Source organism: Melopsittacus undulatus, chromosome 2 (assembly GCF_012275295.1).
Source record: "Melopsittacus undulatus isolate bMelUnd1 chromosome 2, bMelUnd1.mat.Z, whole genome shotgun sequence".
In the NCBI taxonomy this organism is placed as follows: domain Eukaryota; kingdom Metazoa; phylum Chordata; class Aves; order Psittaciformes; family Psittaculidae; genus Melopsittacus; species Melopsittacus undulatus.
Window position 1 is genome coordinate 117517338 of NC_047528.1, and position 14749 is coordinate 117532086.

At 49.0% G+C, this 14749-nt stretch overlaps 2 protein-coding genes across 3 annotated transcripts; both read right to left on the minus strand.

Annotated features, from left to right (window-relative positions):
* Positions 1-233: 233 nt before the first annotated feature.
* LOC101876214 (popeye domain-containing protein 2) lies at positions 234-7481 on the minus strand. 2 transcript variants are annotated; one of them, XM_034059952.1, is made up of 4 exons: positions 6937-7427; positions 4556-4664; positions 480-686; positions 286-309 (listed from the first exon to the last, which is right to left on the minus strand). In XM_034059952.1, exons 1-4 carry the CDS (start codon positions 7425-7427, stop codon positions 286-288), a joined length of 831 nt encoding a protein of 276 aa, XP_033915843.1. The 2 variants fall into 2 exon arrangements, with proteins under 2 accessions (XP_030901086.2, XP_033915843.1); XM_031045226.2 differs by having other exon boundaries at positions 234-686; positions 6937-7481.
* A 5516-nt stretch (positions 7482-12997) lies between these two features.
* LOC117438983 (cytochrome c oxidase copper chaperone-like) lies at positions 12998-14739 on the minus strand. Its single transcript, XM_034074578.1, has 3 exons — positions 14584-14739; positions 13600-13706; positions 12998-13206 (listed from the first exon to the last, which is right to left on the minus strand). The coding sequence occupies exons 1-2, from the start codon at positions 14700-14702 to the stop codon at positions 13622-13624; spliced, it is 204 nt and encodes a 67-aa protein (XP_033930469.1). The 5' UTR covers positions 14703-14739; the 3' UTR covers positions 12998-13206; positions 13600-13621.
* Positions 14740-14749: the final 10 nt, after the last annotated feature.

The window sequence follows — 14749 nt, forward strand, 5'->3', positions numbered from 1 at the left end:
ACCCTGCTGCTTTTCCTTGCATCAATCCTAGCGCTTGAGCCCACCTCCCGGGATTCCCTGGGACAGCAGGCAAAAAAGGGCTATGGACCAGCAAACCCATGGCAAAAAAGGGCAAGAGGTGGAGACTACCCCTCTGCCCGGGCAGCTGCATCCCGGGAAGGACTTGCTTCCACAAGCAGGTACTTACGCGGGGGTCCCACACAGGGTGAGGCGTGCCCGTGCCGGGAGTGCCCTCATTTCATATACTCCCCTTCGCTCACATAGTCCATATAAGACCCCGGCAACTCAGCAAAATCTTCCAAGACAAGACTGGTGGAATCCTCACCCAGCAGGTCACTGTCGGGCCGGGATGCTCGGGGCCGAGGAGCCGGTGGTGGTGGTGGCTGCGGATGGGTGTCAGAGCCATCAGCCTGGCCAGAGGCAGGCGGTGACTCCTCGCAGTCCTCTGACTCCCCCTCGGAGGAGGCTGGCCCGAGGACGTGGTACAGGCTGGGCAAGCGGATGTCGAAGTGGAGGCCAAACTTGGCAAAGAGCTTCTCATTGAGGGAGTAGAGCTTCTCCGAGATGTCGTAGCCCAGGTGGGAGGAGAAGAGCCGGGCTATGTATCGGTCCTTCCGCAGGAGGAGATACAGCTTCTTCCTCGGCCAGGTGATGAAGCTGCAGTCGGTCTCAGCCGTCAGTGTGACCTGAGGGAGGGAGCAGAGTAAGCCCTGTTGCCTGGTGAGGAGTAACTCACCTTAGGGCTGCATGCTTCTCTCCAGTGAAAGCCCCCAGCCCCTTCAATGCACGCTCTCCTTGGAGCCAGATCATCCAAGCTGGGCAGATACATCCTTACCTTCCTGTTTCCATTCCCAAGAAACCTGAGGCCAGGTTTTCTTATGCAATATGTGGCATGACCTTGCTTAACCTAGCCAAGTGGCTGGCTAAATATCACTCTCTTGCTTTCAAATGATGCTCCCTATTGACACAACTGAATGATACAACTGAAGTGAGCAGTGCAGCACAGACTGGGTCCGGAGCACAAGTGTGATGAGGAATGGCTGAGGGACATGGGGGTTTAGTCTGGAGAAGAGAAGGCTTGGGGGGACCTTATCATTCTCTACACCTTCCTGACAGGAGGATGGAGTGAGGTGGGGTCAGTCTCTTCTCCCAAGAAACAAGTGATGGGACAAGAGGAAAAGGACTCAAGCTGCACCAGGGGAGGGTTAGGCTAGAGATTAGGACTTCCTTTTCCAAAGGATGCTCAGGCATTGGAACAGGCTGCCCAGGGCAGTGCTGGAGTCACCATCCCTGGTTCACAAACCATGTAGATGGGGCCCTCAGTGACATGATTCAGTGGTGGCCTTGGCAGTGCTGGGGAATGGTTGGACTTGGTGATCTTAAAGGTCTTTTCCAACCTGGTTGATTCTATGATTCTACGATATCCTCATCCCTCCACAGACAGGCTGCAGATGGGGTGTTCTGCATGCCCAGCCAGCCCTGCGGCAGGCTGCCAGCCCATCCTGCTGCTGGATTGCACAATCCCTGTGCCAAGAAAGCCCTGGGAGTGGGAAGGGCCACGTGGAAGGCTTGCCTGGTCACGCTGCAAAGGAGAGACAGCCTGTCTCACCAGTTTTGTTGGGTGCTGTAGGGCTGAGTGGCTTTGAAGGATGTGTAGCACAGCTCAGTGAGAGGGGTTTACTGTGTGTTTAGGTAGGGAGCTCACCTGAGGCTTTGTTGGGTTGATGTTAGAGAATATTTCATTTTGCTTTGGGTTTTGCCAATGCAAACAGAGCCATTTTCCCCCCTAGCTGTAAGAACAGACTATTAGTAATAAAACCCGTTATAGATTACATGAGTGTATATTGCAATATATAAATACAATGATTATGATAATAACAATAATAGATAAGAAAGACAGGGAGGGTCAAACTGCCTTGGGCTGGAGAAGAACATCCGAGTGTAATGAAGACACCAACATGTGAACAAGTGCGGGAGCCAAAATATCCCGGGGGCTCCCTTTCACCCTGTATCAGGGGTCTCCTTGGCCAGCCACCATGGCTGAGTGCCACTGGGAAGCTGAACATGGCCTGGGTGCGTGTGTGTGTCCTTGGGTTTGATATTTAATGCCACTGCCATGCAAGCAGCTGCCTTATGAAAGAAATATAGGAGATAAAACCTGAGAACTTGCCCGGGCTTGAGGTGAGTAAGAGGAAGGGTCACACGGAAACTGAAGTGACCAGATTCTCATTTTCCTAACCAACTTCTGGCACAGCAGTCGAAAGCCTCTGCTTCTCATGAGGGATTAAGTGAGATGTAATAAGAAAACCTTGCCTCCTAACCAGGACAGCAGGGCAGATTCCACTCACGAATCCCCTCGACACAAGTGCTCTGGCATTGGCAGAGCCCATAATTCAGTTTTCTAGGGAAAAGTGCCGACCCAAGCTCTGGGAGCCAGCAGTCCTGTGGGAAGAAGACATAGCCAGAACAGAAAGCTCAAGGAAACCAGCTCTCATTGTAGACCACATCGAGTTTCTGCCATTTGTTTTATGTGTTCAGGATTGGAACTGCTCAATCCAGACAGCCATGGGGTAAACTTGGGCAGGAAAAACCTCCCATGCACTTCTCCAGCAAAGTCCCAGAGTCAAATGTGCACTTTTGTAACCAAATGATTGTGATGCTAGGAATAAGGGTTGAGATATATCACAGAGTATTACTACTTAGTCAGGTAAGACAGACTAACGGGTTAAACAGATGTCAAAAGCACCACATCACCATGGCTAAGCATGGCCATCAAAAGTAATGTCCTGCCAGGAACATGGACCGGTCAAGTCTTGCGTGCTGAATGCTGGTCTCACACAGGCTGCTACTTCTGCATTGAACCCAGCCTGGTTTGGGTTGAAGGACCTTAAAGCTCATCCAGTTCCAATCCTGTGCCATGGGCAGGGACACCTTCCACTGGAGCAGCTGCTCCAAGCCCCTGTGTCCAACCTGGCCTTGAACACTGCCAGGGATGGGGCAGTCACAGCTTCTCTGGGCACCCTGTGCCAGCGCCTCAGCACCCTCACAGGGAACAGCTTCTGCCTAAGATCTTACCTCAGTCTCCCCTCTGGCAGTTTAAAGCCATTCCCCTTGTTCTCAGTAACGTTCCTCAGTGAGCAGCCGTGGGTTCGGGGCAATTCCTGCACATGGCTGCAGCCTCCCCCCACTAGGGCTCTGCCTCCCCATCCTGGTGCCAGGCAGAGCCGACCTCCCTGTCCAACCCTGTCTCACAGAGCACGAGAAGGGCCAAAAGCATGGTGCTGGCAGGGCTTGGTCCTGGGCTGTCTCATGCACCACTGATCAAGACACTCAGGAGGTTTGGGAACGTTCAATTCCACAGAAATTAGCTCAGAAAATGCTGCCGAGGCCTTTGCAGGTCGCAAGCCATGAGACAGCCATCTCTCTACCATGGGCACCATTGGACTCTCTGCCCGACTCTGAGGCAGATACAGTCCAGGAGCTAGCAGCAATCTGCTGCTGGATTTAAACCCTGTGCAAAACATGAGATACCCTCACCCCTAGCACAGCCATGCTGTTGTTGCCCTCTCTACCCCATTATCTTAGCTCTACATCACTACTTCTGCTCATAAGCTGTAGTCCTGTGGCACAGTTGCACCAGAAGCTGCTCCCCTTGTAAGGCCATCACCACTGGTGATGGTGAAGCTTGCAGGAGCAACTATCATGACCCTTTTGTACATGGGACAAATTCAGACCTGAGGAAAGCAGGTTCAGAGAGCTGCCCTGGTTTAACCACATCAGAACATGGCTGCCCTCATGAGAAAGCCTCATAGTTCTCTCATGACTGTGCCATGTTCCCAAGGGATTAGGAAAACCACTCCTCATATGCCTTAACTAATAGATTCTAGATAAACCTCCTGACAGAGATCAGCCTGTCCTGGAATGTGAGTTAAAGGCAGGGGGATGTGGGCTTAAGTAACCTCCTCCAGAAGGAAAGACAAACAAATACTGTGGGGTGTTGACAGCAAGAGCAAAATCCTTTCAATTGCTCAAGTAAGAATTAGTCTGACCTCTCAGCACAGGATTCTTCTGCTCAGAAAGAACCATATTCGGGTGTGAATCATGCTTTCTGCCTCTACCCAAAATGCATAACCATCAGAAACTTCTGTGAGGAAGAGGATATTTATAGGTTTACATCACTGCTGCATGTTGCAATGACTGCCATCTGATGCTGGAAAGATGTACCCTGCTAGTAGTGCCCAGGGAAAATGCATCAACACAGGTACTACGGAATGCTGTAATGGAAGAGAGCCAGCAATCCAGCACCTCATCTCCCTGCTGAACTGGAAGGAGCGCCATGCTCCCCCATCCCTGCTGTCAGCTGATAGGAGCATGCACTGAGCTCTTCAGAGGAAGGTAGGAATAAAGGTAACACAACTGATCGCACCATCCTGTGCTGGCTAACCCATGAGGAAGGGGAGGAAAGCATTCGCAGTTAGCTTTGAATGGCATCATGAGCCCCTTCCATCCCCTTCTCAGACATGCAATGAAGCAGCAAGGAGCAAAGCTGGGTTACCTGGAAAGTTCCTTCCTCAGAGGGTCGCAGTGATTCCCATTCTGGAGAGTCCAGGAACTGGTATGGAAAGACGTAGTGAAGGAATTGTCCATCCTGGCTCACTCGGACCCTGAAGAGAGGACACGCTTAGGCCACAACGGAGATGTCACACAAACCTCATCAGCTCACACAATATACAGGCAGTCAGCCCCACCAGGGAGGAAAAGACTTCTCCTTATCTCATGCATGTCTCATACCCTCTCCAGGACAGCTGCAGATGCTCCAGTCTATGGGACTGTTGCTGCCATATTTGCTGCCACTTCTCCATATTCCTTCTTTTTTCCATTTCCTAGTACAAAGCCAGCCCTCCCAGCTGCAATGCTTGGTCCTAAACCAGCCCTTCTCACCCTGCAAGACTGCTGCTGCTTTTCAAGCACTTGTAAGCCAACTCTTTGTGCTTGCATCTTCTTCCTGTCCCCAGGGTTGCAGGAAGACATTCCCTGACTTGATGCTGGGAAGCTGTTACACCCAGAACCCCCAAAATCACATTGGCCATCGTTCCTGACACATCACACTGCCAGCTCACAGTTAGTTGCACATCACCATCCAACCTCTCTTGGAGTCCCAAGTACCCCTTTCCCCTACAATTGCCAACCAATATCAAGGTCAAACCTGCACCTGCACCCAGCCTTGCTGTGGGAGCAGAGGAGGAGCTGTACAGGCCTGGAGCAATGGCAGGGCACTCTGGAGCTCTATTCATAGCTCTGCACCACCAGATTTGGGGCCTCTTTCCTTCCTGTCACCACATGCCCCTGTTGTACAGTGCGCAAAGGCAACTCAGCAAGAGCAATTCAGGAGTTCCAAGGCTCAGTTCACTGCTGGATTCCAGTCAGCTGAGAGTGCTGCCTGGAAGGGTCAGGGATCAAAAGGCACATTTCTTGATCCAGGCACATTCTGCATTTCCAAGCCCCCCTTGTCTTGCTATTGTTCAGTTTAAGAAGGGGAACCTTAATAGTAGCAATCCTCTGCTGGGTCAGCAAAGACCACACAAGGCAACAGAGCGGATACCAGGAAGTACAAATCCAATCCCATCTCCATAGAGCATCCTATACCAGCCAAGATACACACTTACCACTGCAAAAGAACAGAACAGCTACCCCACCAGCACCAGTTTACTGTCCATCGCAGCACCTCCATGCCCAAAGAGCAGCATCAGATTATCCAGTGCAGGGCAAGACAGCACAGACTCTTCCCACTGACATTATTTGCAGACAGGTAAACTTCAGAGCATGCTGCTCAGCACAGAGGTTTGGTAAGGGGATAGACACCTAATGGAAACACACATAACCCGTTTCTTCCCAGTACTTTGCTATTCAGCCCTGGTGAGTGGTCCCAGGATGCTCTTAACACATCCTAGAAATGGGACAAACACCAAGAATAGGAAGGACAAACCTTCCTTACACATCCCCTCATGAGAGAGTATGGATCACCACAGTAAAAGGTAAGTCCTAGGGTGATGCTGGGTTTGTCTTTCTAAAGGAAAACCCTCATGAAACAAACCTCCTACAGCTCAGCACTGCTCTCATTTAGAGTTCTCCTTCCTTTCCCACTTTCACTTGACATTCAGTGCCAAGTGCCTGGCACTGGGAACCTAATAACATTCCTATTTGTATGCATTTGGGTTTTGCACATCATGAAGAGAAATACTCCTAAAGGCAAGCCACAGGATCTCCACGGAATAAATGCCAGCACTTGCTCAGCACAATTCACTCAATAATCAAATACCCAGTGTGACTACCTAGAGGTTCTCAAGGTCCTCCTCAGTAGTCCAAAGGAAGGAACATCATGAATGCATGACAGCACAGGGAAAGAAAGGGGCCTGATGAGGTGGGATCAACCACAGGAAAGTGTGATGTCTTTGGATGAAATGACCCTCAAAGTGAGACATTTCAGAGCCCTCAGGGTTAAGGTGATGGGACCTCTCCCTGAACACTGCTCTCTGGGGCAGCAGATGGACTCAGCACACTCAGTGCACAGCCATTCACATCACGGATGTGTGCCTGGTACCCCCAGAGACCACAGGTCCAGACACACTGCCTTGAGAAACACCCTCTGACAGCCAGTCTGCTCCCATCAGAAATGAGACAACCTTAAAATGACAGAGAAAGAGGTACAGATTCCCCAGCGATATCACAGCATGGCTGAGCTGGGCGCTTCACTGCACACAGCCTGATTCTGGGACCTGAAATACCCACACTGTCCCCCTTCCCAACAAACAGATGCATATCTCAAAGCCCTTTCAGAGGAAGGAAGCAATCCTCACCCCTCTGAGGATGAAACCACAGAGGGTGAAACCACTACAATAAGCCAGACTTTGCTTAGAAACAAAGGAGAGCCTTTACCTGCCAGACAGCAGCAACGAGAGGCGGTCGATGGGTGTCTTGCCCTCCACCGCGTAATTCTGGTCTCTGACAAGTGACTGGACCTGCTCTTCACAGCACTTCACAATTTCTTTGTAGACATCCAGGGGCACCTGCAGGGGCAGGTACATGGTCTTGTAGAGGAGGTTAAACTCTTCAGGGATGGTGTTTCTGCGGAGCCGGTAAGCCAGGTGAGCCAGCTGAAGCAAGCAGGCGAGGACGAGCAGCATGTTCCAGATGAAGATATCCAGTCCACAGGCACTCAGCCAGCCCCATAAGGCATAGCAGAAGTAGCCTGGGGCCAGGAGGCCAAAAATATAGAGGGACCCAAAGATGCCACTTCCCCCCATGTAACCCAGGAGGACAATGCAGCTGGCCAGATGATAGGCTGCCCCCTCCATAGTGTCCTTCCAGGCATCACACACCGGAGGCTGGAGAAGAGCCTGGTCCCAAGAAAGGCTGCTTGCGCTCATCCTTCCCCACTCCCCACCCTCCCCGGCTGTCCTGTGCTCAAACTGAATTGTCATACACAAAGGGTGCCGCAGAGGTCTGAAACCAGAGCTGCTGTTCCTCCTCCTCCTCCTCTTGAGCACCAGCTGGTCCCACAGCAGCGAGCTTCAGAGTGACATGGTAAAACACTGCTGAACGTTTCTGGCACCCAAAACCAATCCCAAACGGGCTCGTTGCTTTGTGTCTCACTGATCGCAGGCTGGTCCCCTCCTTAGCCACAGCACTGAGAAAAGAAACTTGCAAACAGGAGGCGAAAAGAGCTCAGTCAAAGGAAGAGTAGAGGCCATTAGCTGGAAAACTCACAAACAGGACAGAGATCTCCTTGCACTCGCTGCTCTCTCGCCTGCCCTCCGGCAAATGAAAATAGCGACCGTGAGAGAGCAGCAGAGGGAGCTGGTGTTGAGTGTGGAATGTGTATCACTTGGCAGCGGAAAGGAGAGAGACCCCAAATGGATAACCATGTTTGGAATTGAAATCCAAGGAGCACAAGCAGGGAGGAGAACAGAGAGCAAGCATGCACCCGCTACTTAACATAACTCAGGCAGCCAGATAAGCCCAGCGCAGAGAGAGGAGGGGAAAGGAGAGGGGAAAACAACCAGCTTATCGCAGCGAGCTCCAGCCACACATGGGGCTCTGCACTGCTCTGTGCTCCTGCAAGACAGTGACTTCCACCCAGCACTACCAAGGGAAAAGGTCACCCCCTTCTCCTGCTGTGCCTTGCAGCACTTAGCAAGAGCCACTGCTTCTCAAGGAATGCTGTCCAGGCACAACAGCAGAGCCTCCCCTTGCTCCAGGGAGCTCCATCTTGTGCGATGTTTTGGGCCGAGGGGCACAAGGTAAAGCTCTGCACGGGCAGGGAGTTGTGGCTGCAAGTTTAAAGCTACAGTAAATGAGCCATTGGGACCAGCTTCATCTGTCACAAAGAGGAAACTATCCTGCCTGCAACTCTGAGAGTGTAACAAACACTTGGGAGCGTGCTTTATGGGGAAGCCCTAGTCGAGGGAGGATTCTCCCACCCCACAGATAACAGGCTCTGTAGGGAAGCATCCTCGGGAAATGGCATCTCACATTTCTTTTCTTCATAACTATTTCAGACCTTCTTTCAATGTGAAAAGCAAACAATTTCCACTTGAGTAACCCAGGACACAGGCACGAGGGAGCTGCCGAGTCCAGTCCTCCGTGGTCAGCTACAGAAAAGATGCGTAGATGCAATTTCTCCCTTGCTTCGAGTAACACGTTGTGAGTCGTACAGGCAGGATCTGCCCTGTTGCCTGGAAGCAGTTACATTTCAGGCTTTGACGCAACCCGCACAGTCAGTCAACAGTATGAAGTCAGCCTGCATGGGTCAGTGGAGTAGAGATAGGGTTTCACGGGTGGTCGTGTTTCAGTCCAAGCTTGCAGCTGCCCTGCCTAACGTGCCATTCCCACTGGCACCATTCACTTAAAGACACACTAATCGCCTCTTCTACTAACAGTGTTCCATATAACACTGTCTACTGGGCAAAGCTGAAGCAACGCTTTATGGCAGCCTGAAAAAATTCATCACAAGCTTGGGCAGTACAATCTACCTCTACAATGATGAGTCCACATGCAACACAGTGGTAGCACTCCTAGGAACAGCAAAAGCTGTGCCATCTTGACAGGCTGCCATGTGTGAAGGAAGGAAGACAAATTAAGCTTTGAACAGGGAGGGGATTACAATCCATTCAGAAAGATGCTTTCTCTTAAAGGTGAAGTGAATCAAGGAACCTTTTCTCCAGTGGTCCCTTATAAGAGATCAATCCTACAGACTGAAGCAGAGCAAGGCTCAGCTGCAAGAGGTATGGGGAAACAAAGAACCTAATTTCTCTTGACCTTCTCTGCAAAGAGGGAAGGGTGATCTTATAGCTGAAGCACTACAATTAAAGCCTTAGGAGCCAAGTTCTGTTTTTCATACCTTTGCCATGTACTTGCTAGATGATCTCAACAACTTGTCTACCTTTGGGTTGGAACCAGATGATCTTAAGGTCTTTTCCAACCCTAACTATTCTATGATTCTATGATTATAAGGGGTCCTCTTTCTGAGATAGGCAGTCAGTTGATAAAATAGAGATATGGGATATCAAGACTGAGAACACTTAGGAGAAAGACACTTCACCTAAAACCTCTGAGACAAAACTGAATTGCTGTGACCAGCAGTGTAGAACAATGTCAGACAAAGCATTCTGAGAAGCAACATTGCAATTTCTCCCCCCTTTCCACACTACCAAGAAACTTTTGCAACAACATCAAAGAAAAAGACCAGAAAGAAAGTTACTAATTTCATTCCTTGAGTAAATTCCTGAACTAGAAAATACTCTGGAACACAACTTTAACAGCTTGTTAGGACAAAGGTGCTACCTCTGGCATCTTTCAGAAGGCAGAGAGTGGTGCTCCAGTAACCCCAGAGGCACGTGCTGGGGTCGGAGTGCTGCCAGGGACGAGGACAGCCTGCTGTGACCTCGTTACAGAAGGCAGACAGGAAGCTTTCTAAGCTCACAGCAGTAACAGCACCAAGCTCTCACTGGAAACCATACAGCCTTTCTTCTGGGGCTCAATGTGATGCTGCAGAGAGAATGCTATAGCCTTTTAAAAGGTAGGTCTCTGAGCACACACTAGAGATTGATTTAGGTGTTTTGAGGCCCAGTTTTCTTTTAAAAGAGGAAGATTTGTAAAGTGGTTGAACCACCAAGGCTCAAATCTTCCTTTCTTCCTAGAGCACACCGTGGCCATACAGTCTCCACAGCACTTTCAGTTTTCCACCCAGCATGAGTTCAAAAGCTCTTTATTTTCCAAACAGAGATTCTATTTTCATGCCTTGAGTTACAACATGTGCTTTCCCTCCAGGGAAGCTGGGGTTTGCCCAAGATGAGTGTTCAAAAGCCAGTACCAATTCAAGGGGGAAAGTCATACAAGTATTAAAAGGGAGGTACCAAGGCCCAAAACAATTAGCCATCAAGAGAGCAAGTGCACAGAAAACAGCATTAACACTCTTCCCTGGAAGAAGACACATAGAAATTACAGCAAAATGAATCTGTGAATAAATAAAATAGACATGTCAAGATTTTCAGCAGTGAAACTAGCAGTCCGTAAACAGATACTCCACTGGTTTCCCCACTTACAGTGAATTCAACCAGTAGTATATTATACTTAGCCCCATGAGATGATGCAATCCTGGTGCAGGCTGCACTATGTTTGTCAAACAAATCCTCTGTCTTGCAGCTCTTCACTGAGACTTTATCAGTCCCAAATCTCACAGCAGCTGGCTATTTTGTCCATCTTCAGGAAGTCTACAGGTTCACTACTGATCCCATAAGCTGAAGATGACTAGTATGATCACCTGTGTTGAGGACAGTAAGACCTTGACAGCTTAAAGTCAGAGAGGGCATAATCAGACATTTTTGATTATGTAGTGCATCACTGGCATTAGTCTGCAAAGCTGTTACTTACACACTAATAAACCCTGTACCTTCAAAATAGTCACACATATAGCCACATTTAATTTACAGCTGTTGGGAAAGGTCTAAACCCTGCTCCAAACTACCTCACAGGGAATCACAAAGGGACCTGTACTGTATGTAGCTGAACTGCTACACAGTTCAGCCCCGTTTCCTGCTACTGCCATGTTCCACACCCTCACAGGTACACCAAATACCCTGTGCAGGGTAGTGTTTCACCAGCTCTTTTGGTAACTAGTAACACAGCGCCAGTAACGCCCATTCCCCAAGTCAAGCCTTGAATCCACCCCCCAGGAAACCTGTAGCAACAAACTGAGCCACTCAGCATGAAATGTGATTTGACAAGGTTTTGTTGTTTTGAGTATAGAGCTGTCCAGTACCCTTTCTGTTCATGTTGTGTATAGGTATCCTAGGATCACACTCATCATCTTCCTTCCAAAAGCTTTCCATAGTATCTTACCATGCTTTTACCTTCAGGCACGTCAAGGTGTTGCATTTCCTGAGTTCACAGAATTTGTAAAGTCTGTAAACCCATTTTTTCCTTTTCTTGACCCAATTCAATAGCACCACATCTCACTTGATGACCTCCGACCCCTGCCCCGCTCTTTACTCTGTAACACCATTGCCACGGTTTACCCAGACTGGACATGCTACCACAAAGCTGGCGCTCCTCCACCTTTGAACGTTCTCTGCAGTTCAAGATCTGACATGCACTGATTCAAAAGGAAATAGCATTATTTAAGTTTCCATCTCAAGATAACAATAAACATCATGAGGAGCGCCAGGTCCTGCTCCCCAGATAGCTACAGGCCTTCACAGAATCCCAGACTGGTTTGTGTTGGAAGGGACCTTAAAGCTCATCCAGTTCCAACTCCTGCCACAGGCAGGGACACCTTCCACTAGAGCAGACTGGCCTGTCCAGCCAGTGCCATATGCATCCTTTCTCATAGGCTGAAAACCACACTCTTACCTCAAGACAGGAGAGTAGACAAGCAGCAGAAAACTAAGTCTTAAAAGCCAAGCTTGTCCTTGGCAGTCATTTTAAAGTGCATTTCCTCAGACTCCAGGACCTCTATGAAACATTCCTGGAAGAAGAGTTGAAGCTCTCCTCACACAACTTGAGTCTCAGCAGAGACAGTACCAAGCGCTACACTCCAACCATCCACAGCCTGTTCATTGCTACTCATTGCTCAAAGCATGCAGAACTCAGCAGAGAAACATGATGACTGCACCCACCCCTCCAACTGGATCAAAGCCAAGAGAATAATCAAGACAAAGCACAGATTTTGTATCTTCAGTCTCTGAAAAGCAAACTCAGCAGGAGAAGGAAGCAATCAGTGATGGTGTCTTAAGCAAAGGCAACTCACCAAAGGAAGATCACCACCACTAGGGTTGCACAGCAACATAGCCTGAAACCAAAGTCCCTGCACAAGTGTAACAAACTAAACAAAGGCCAAACCCACCCTCCCAGGCTCATGTCACACAGGTGAGGAAAAAAACATTTAGAAAACACAAGCCCATGCACGTCTAGCACAAGACATTGAATTGGCATAAAAAAGCTTGCTTTTCAGGCAAATTTACTGTAGTAAATACATCTGTAGTCCTTCCCCTTTATGAACCACTGGCTCAAGAATTTGAGTTTGATAAAATTAGAAATAATGCAGCTTGAATCCTAGGGTAAAGCTGCTCAAAAGAAGTTCGAAGAATTCTAACAGGGGAAAGCAAATCCAGTTTTGAGTCTAAGAAAAGATCATTTCATAAGGCTGCTGTCATCTTTTGGTACAAATATATCTACCATCACAAACCGCACTACAAGCTCTAGCACGACTTTGCTGAAAGCAGTAACAGATCAGTGTTATTAGCATGATTTCTCAATTTGAATCAGTGAGAAAACCCATCAAAGGCATATATGTTCAACCACAACACCAGAGGAACCGTGTTCTCATGTCAATGAGTCAGCAGGCTTTTCTCACTCCCTCCACTCCTACTGCACACTGTTTTCAATGAGAGCACTGTCATTTCTCTACTTAAAAAGAAACAGAAGTCAGGAACACTGGTCATTTTCAGACTTTTATTAAGAGGAAAAAATATATTTTCTATAGCAGTGATCAAGAGCTAACAGTGGAAAAGCCACAGATGTGATGCACAGTCTATCATTAACAACTTCTTATAAATAGATTCTTTCTTCATATTTGTTCTTTGAAGTAACTTGCAGAAATAATTTATTTTGCAGCTTTCCAGAGCACAATCACTCCACAGACATCACCTAGAAGAGAGAGGAAAGAGCTTCACAAAACATGGATTTCCAATGGATATTAAGGGACTGTTCAAAGAGAAAAAAAACCCAGGCAAACTAACCACCACCAAACCCACAAAACCCAATCCCCCAACCCTAGCGTTAGAAATCCAAGGTGAAGTTTGGATCTACTGGAAGACAACAGAGGCATATTCTGCTGCTGAAGAGCTACTCACAAAGGCTGTATGCTGCCAGGAGGCTTCACCACCCTCATGAGCACTCCGGTGTCAATAAGGAGTACTTTGCCTTCCCTCTCACAAGGAAGACACTTTTGCCATCATGAACAACACTCAGGGCCTTCCAGTGGCACCAACTGAGACACCAGGGCACTCCAGAGGCAGAGGTCCTGAAGGCTGTACTCACCACATTCACAGTCCTGCTCATCTCATATCTTGAAGCCCAGGGCTCTCATACATTCTTTGTGAGCTTCAATTAGGTGCCCACAGTTTTCTTCACCCTTCTCAATGATGCTGCAAAACAAAGTGATTTCCAAGGGTCAACATCAAAATGTTTGCTTACTATGTGTCAAAGCCACAGAACTGACAAGCTGCTGGAAACAATCATCTCTATTCAGCCTCAGAGATCTTTTTGCCTATCCTGTTCAGGGCAGTACTACACTAGCCAAAAACTTCATACCTCTCAGAAAGTTGCCATGGTCTGGAGCTGCATACCTAAGAATGTGAAGAAATGTGTAACAGACTTTCCTATTAACTGGCTTGTGTCTATTCTGAGACAGTCTAGAGAGGGATTTGTTACACAACACAAAGCTATCACATCACTTCAAGTATGCCGATCTCACCAGCAACCAGGTTCAAATCATTTGGTACAGAAGCCACAAGATTTCTCCAGTAAGAGACCAGTACAGAACAGAGCAACCAGCATTTATAATTAAATAACAATAAAAATGCTACTACCTGCTGGTACTTGTTGCTTTAGTCAGTTACCAGTAGGGAAGATTTGTAAGCAGCATTAAAAGCTAATCCTGAAACCTGTTTTAAACCAGGGCTATGAAATATTAATCTCTTAATTTCTAGTTTATCCCTTTAAAGCATATTCTCCTCCTCCCTCTCCCATCCCTCCTGGCTGCTCCAGCACCCTCCATCCGTGCTGGGGAGAGCTCCCAGCATCACCCCGGCAACGCTGTCAAGGGCAGGAAGCCCTGGAAGGCAGCAGGAAGCCCTGGAAGGCAGGAGGGAGGGGAATGCACCGGGCCAGAGGGCGCACACCGGGCGGAAGCGGGCTGAGGACCGGCTGAAGCTAAAACACCCGTTCCAAGCAGCCCGGCTATGGGCCGCGGCCCCGAAGTAACCGGGGGGATCGGGGCCACCCCAGCGGCTGCAGCCTCACCAGGCGTCCCTCGCTTTCTTGGTCTCGGGGCAGGCACAACACGGCTTCAGCGGCTTCTTCTCCGCCCCGGGCTCCCCCGCGGCCTTGGCGTCGCAGCTGGCGGCGGCGACCGTCGACATGGCGACCGGCTCCCGGTGGGGACAGCCGGAGACAGCGGCCTGGTGGC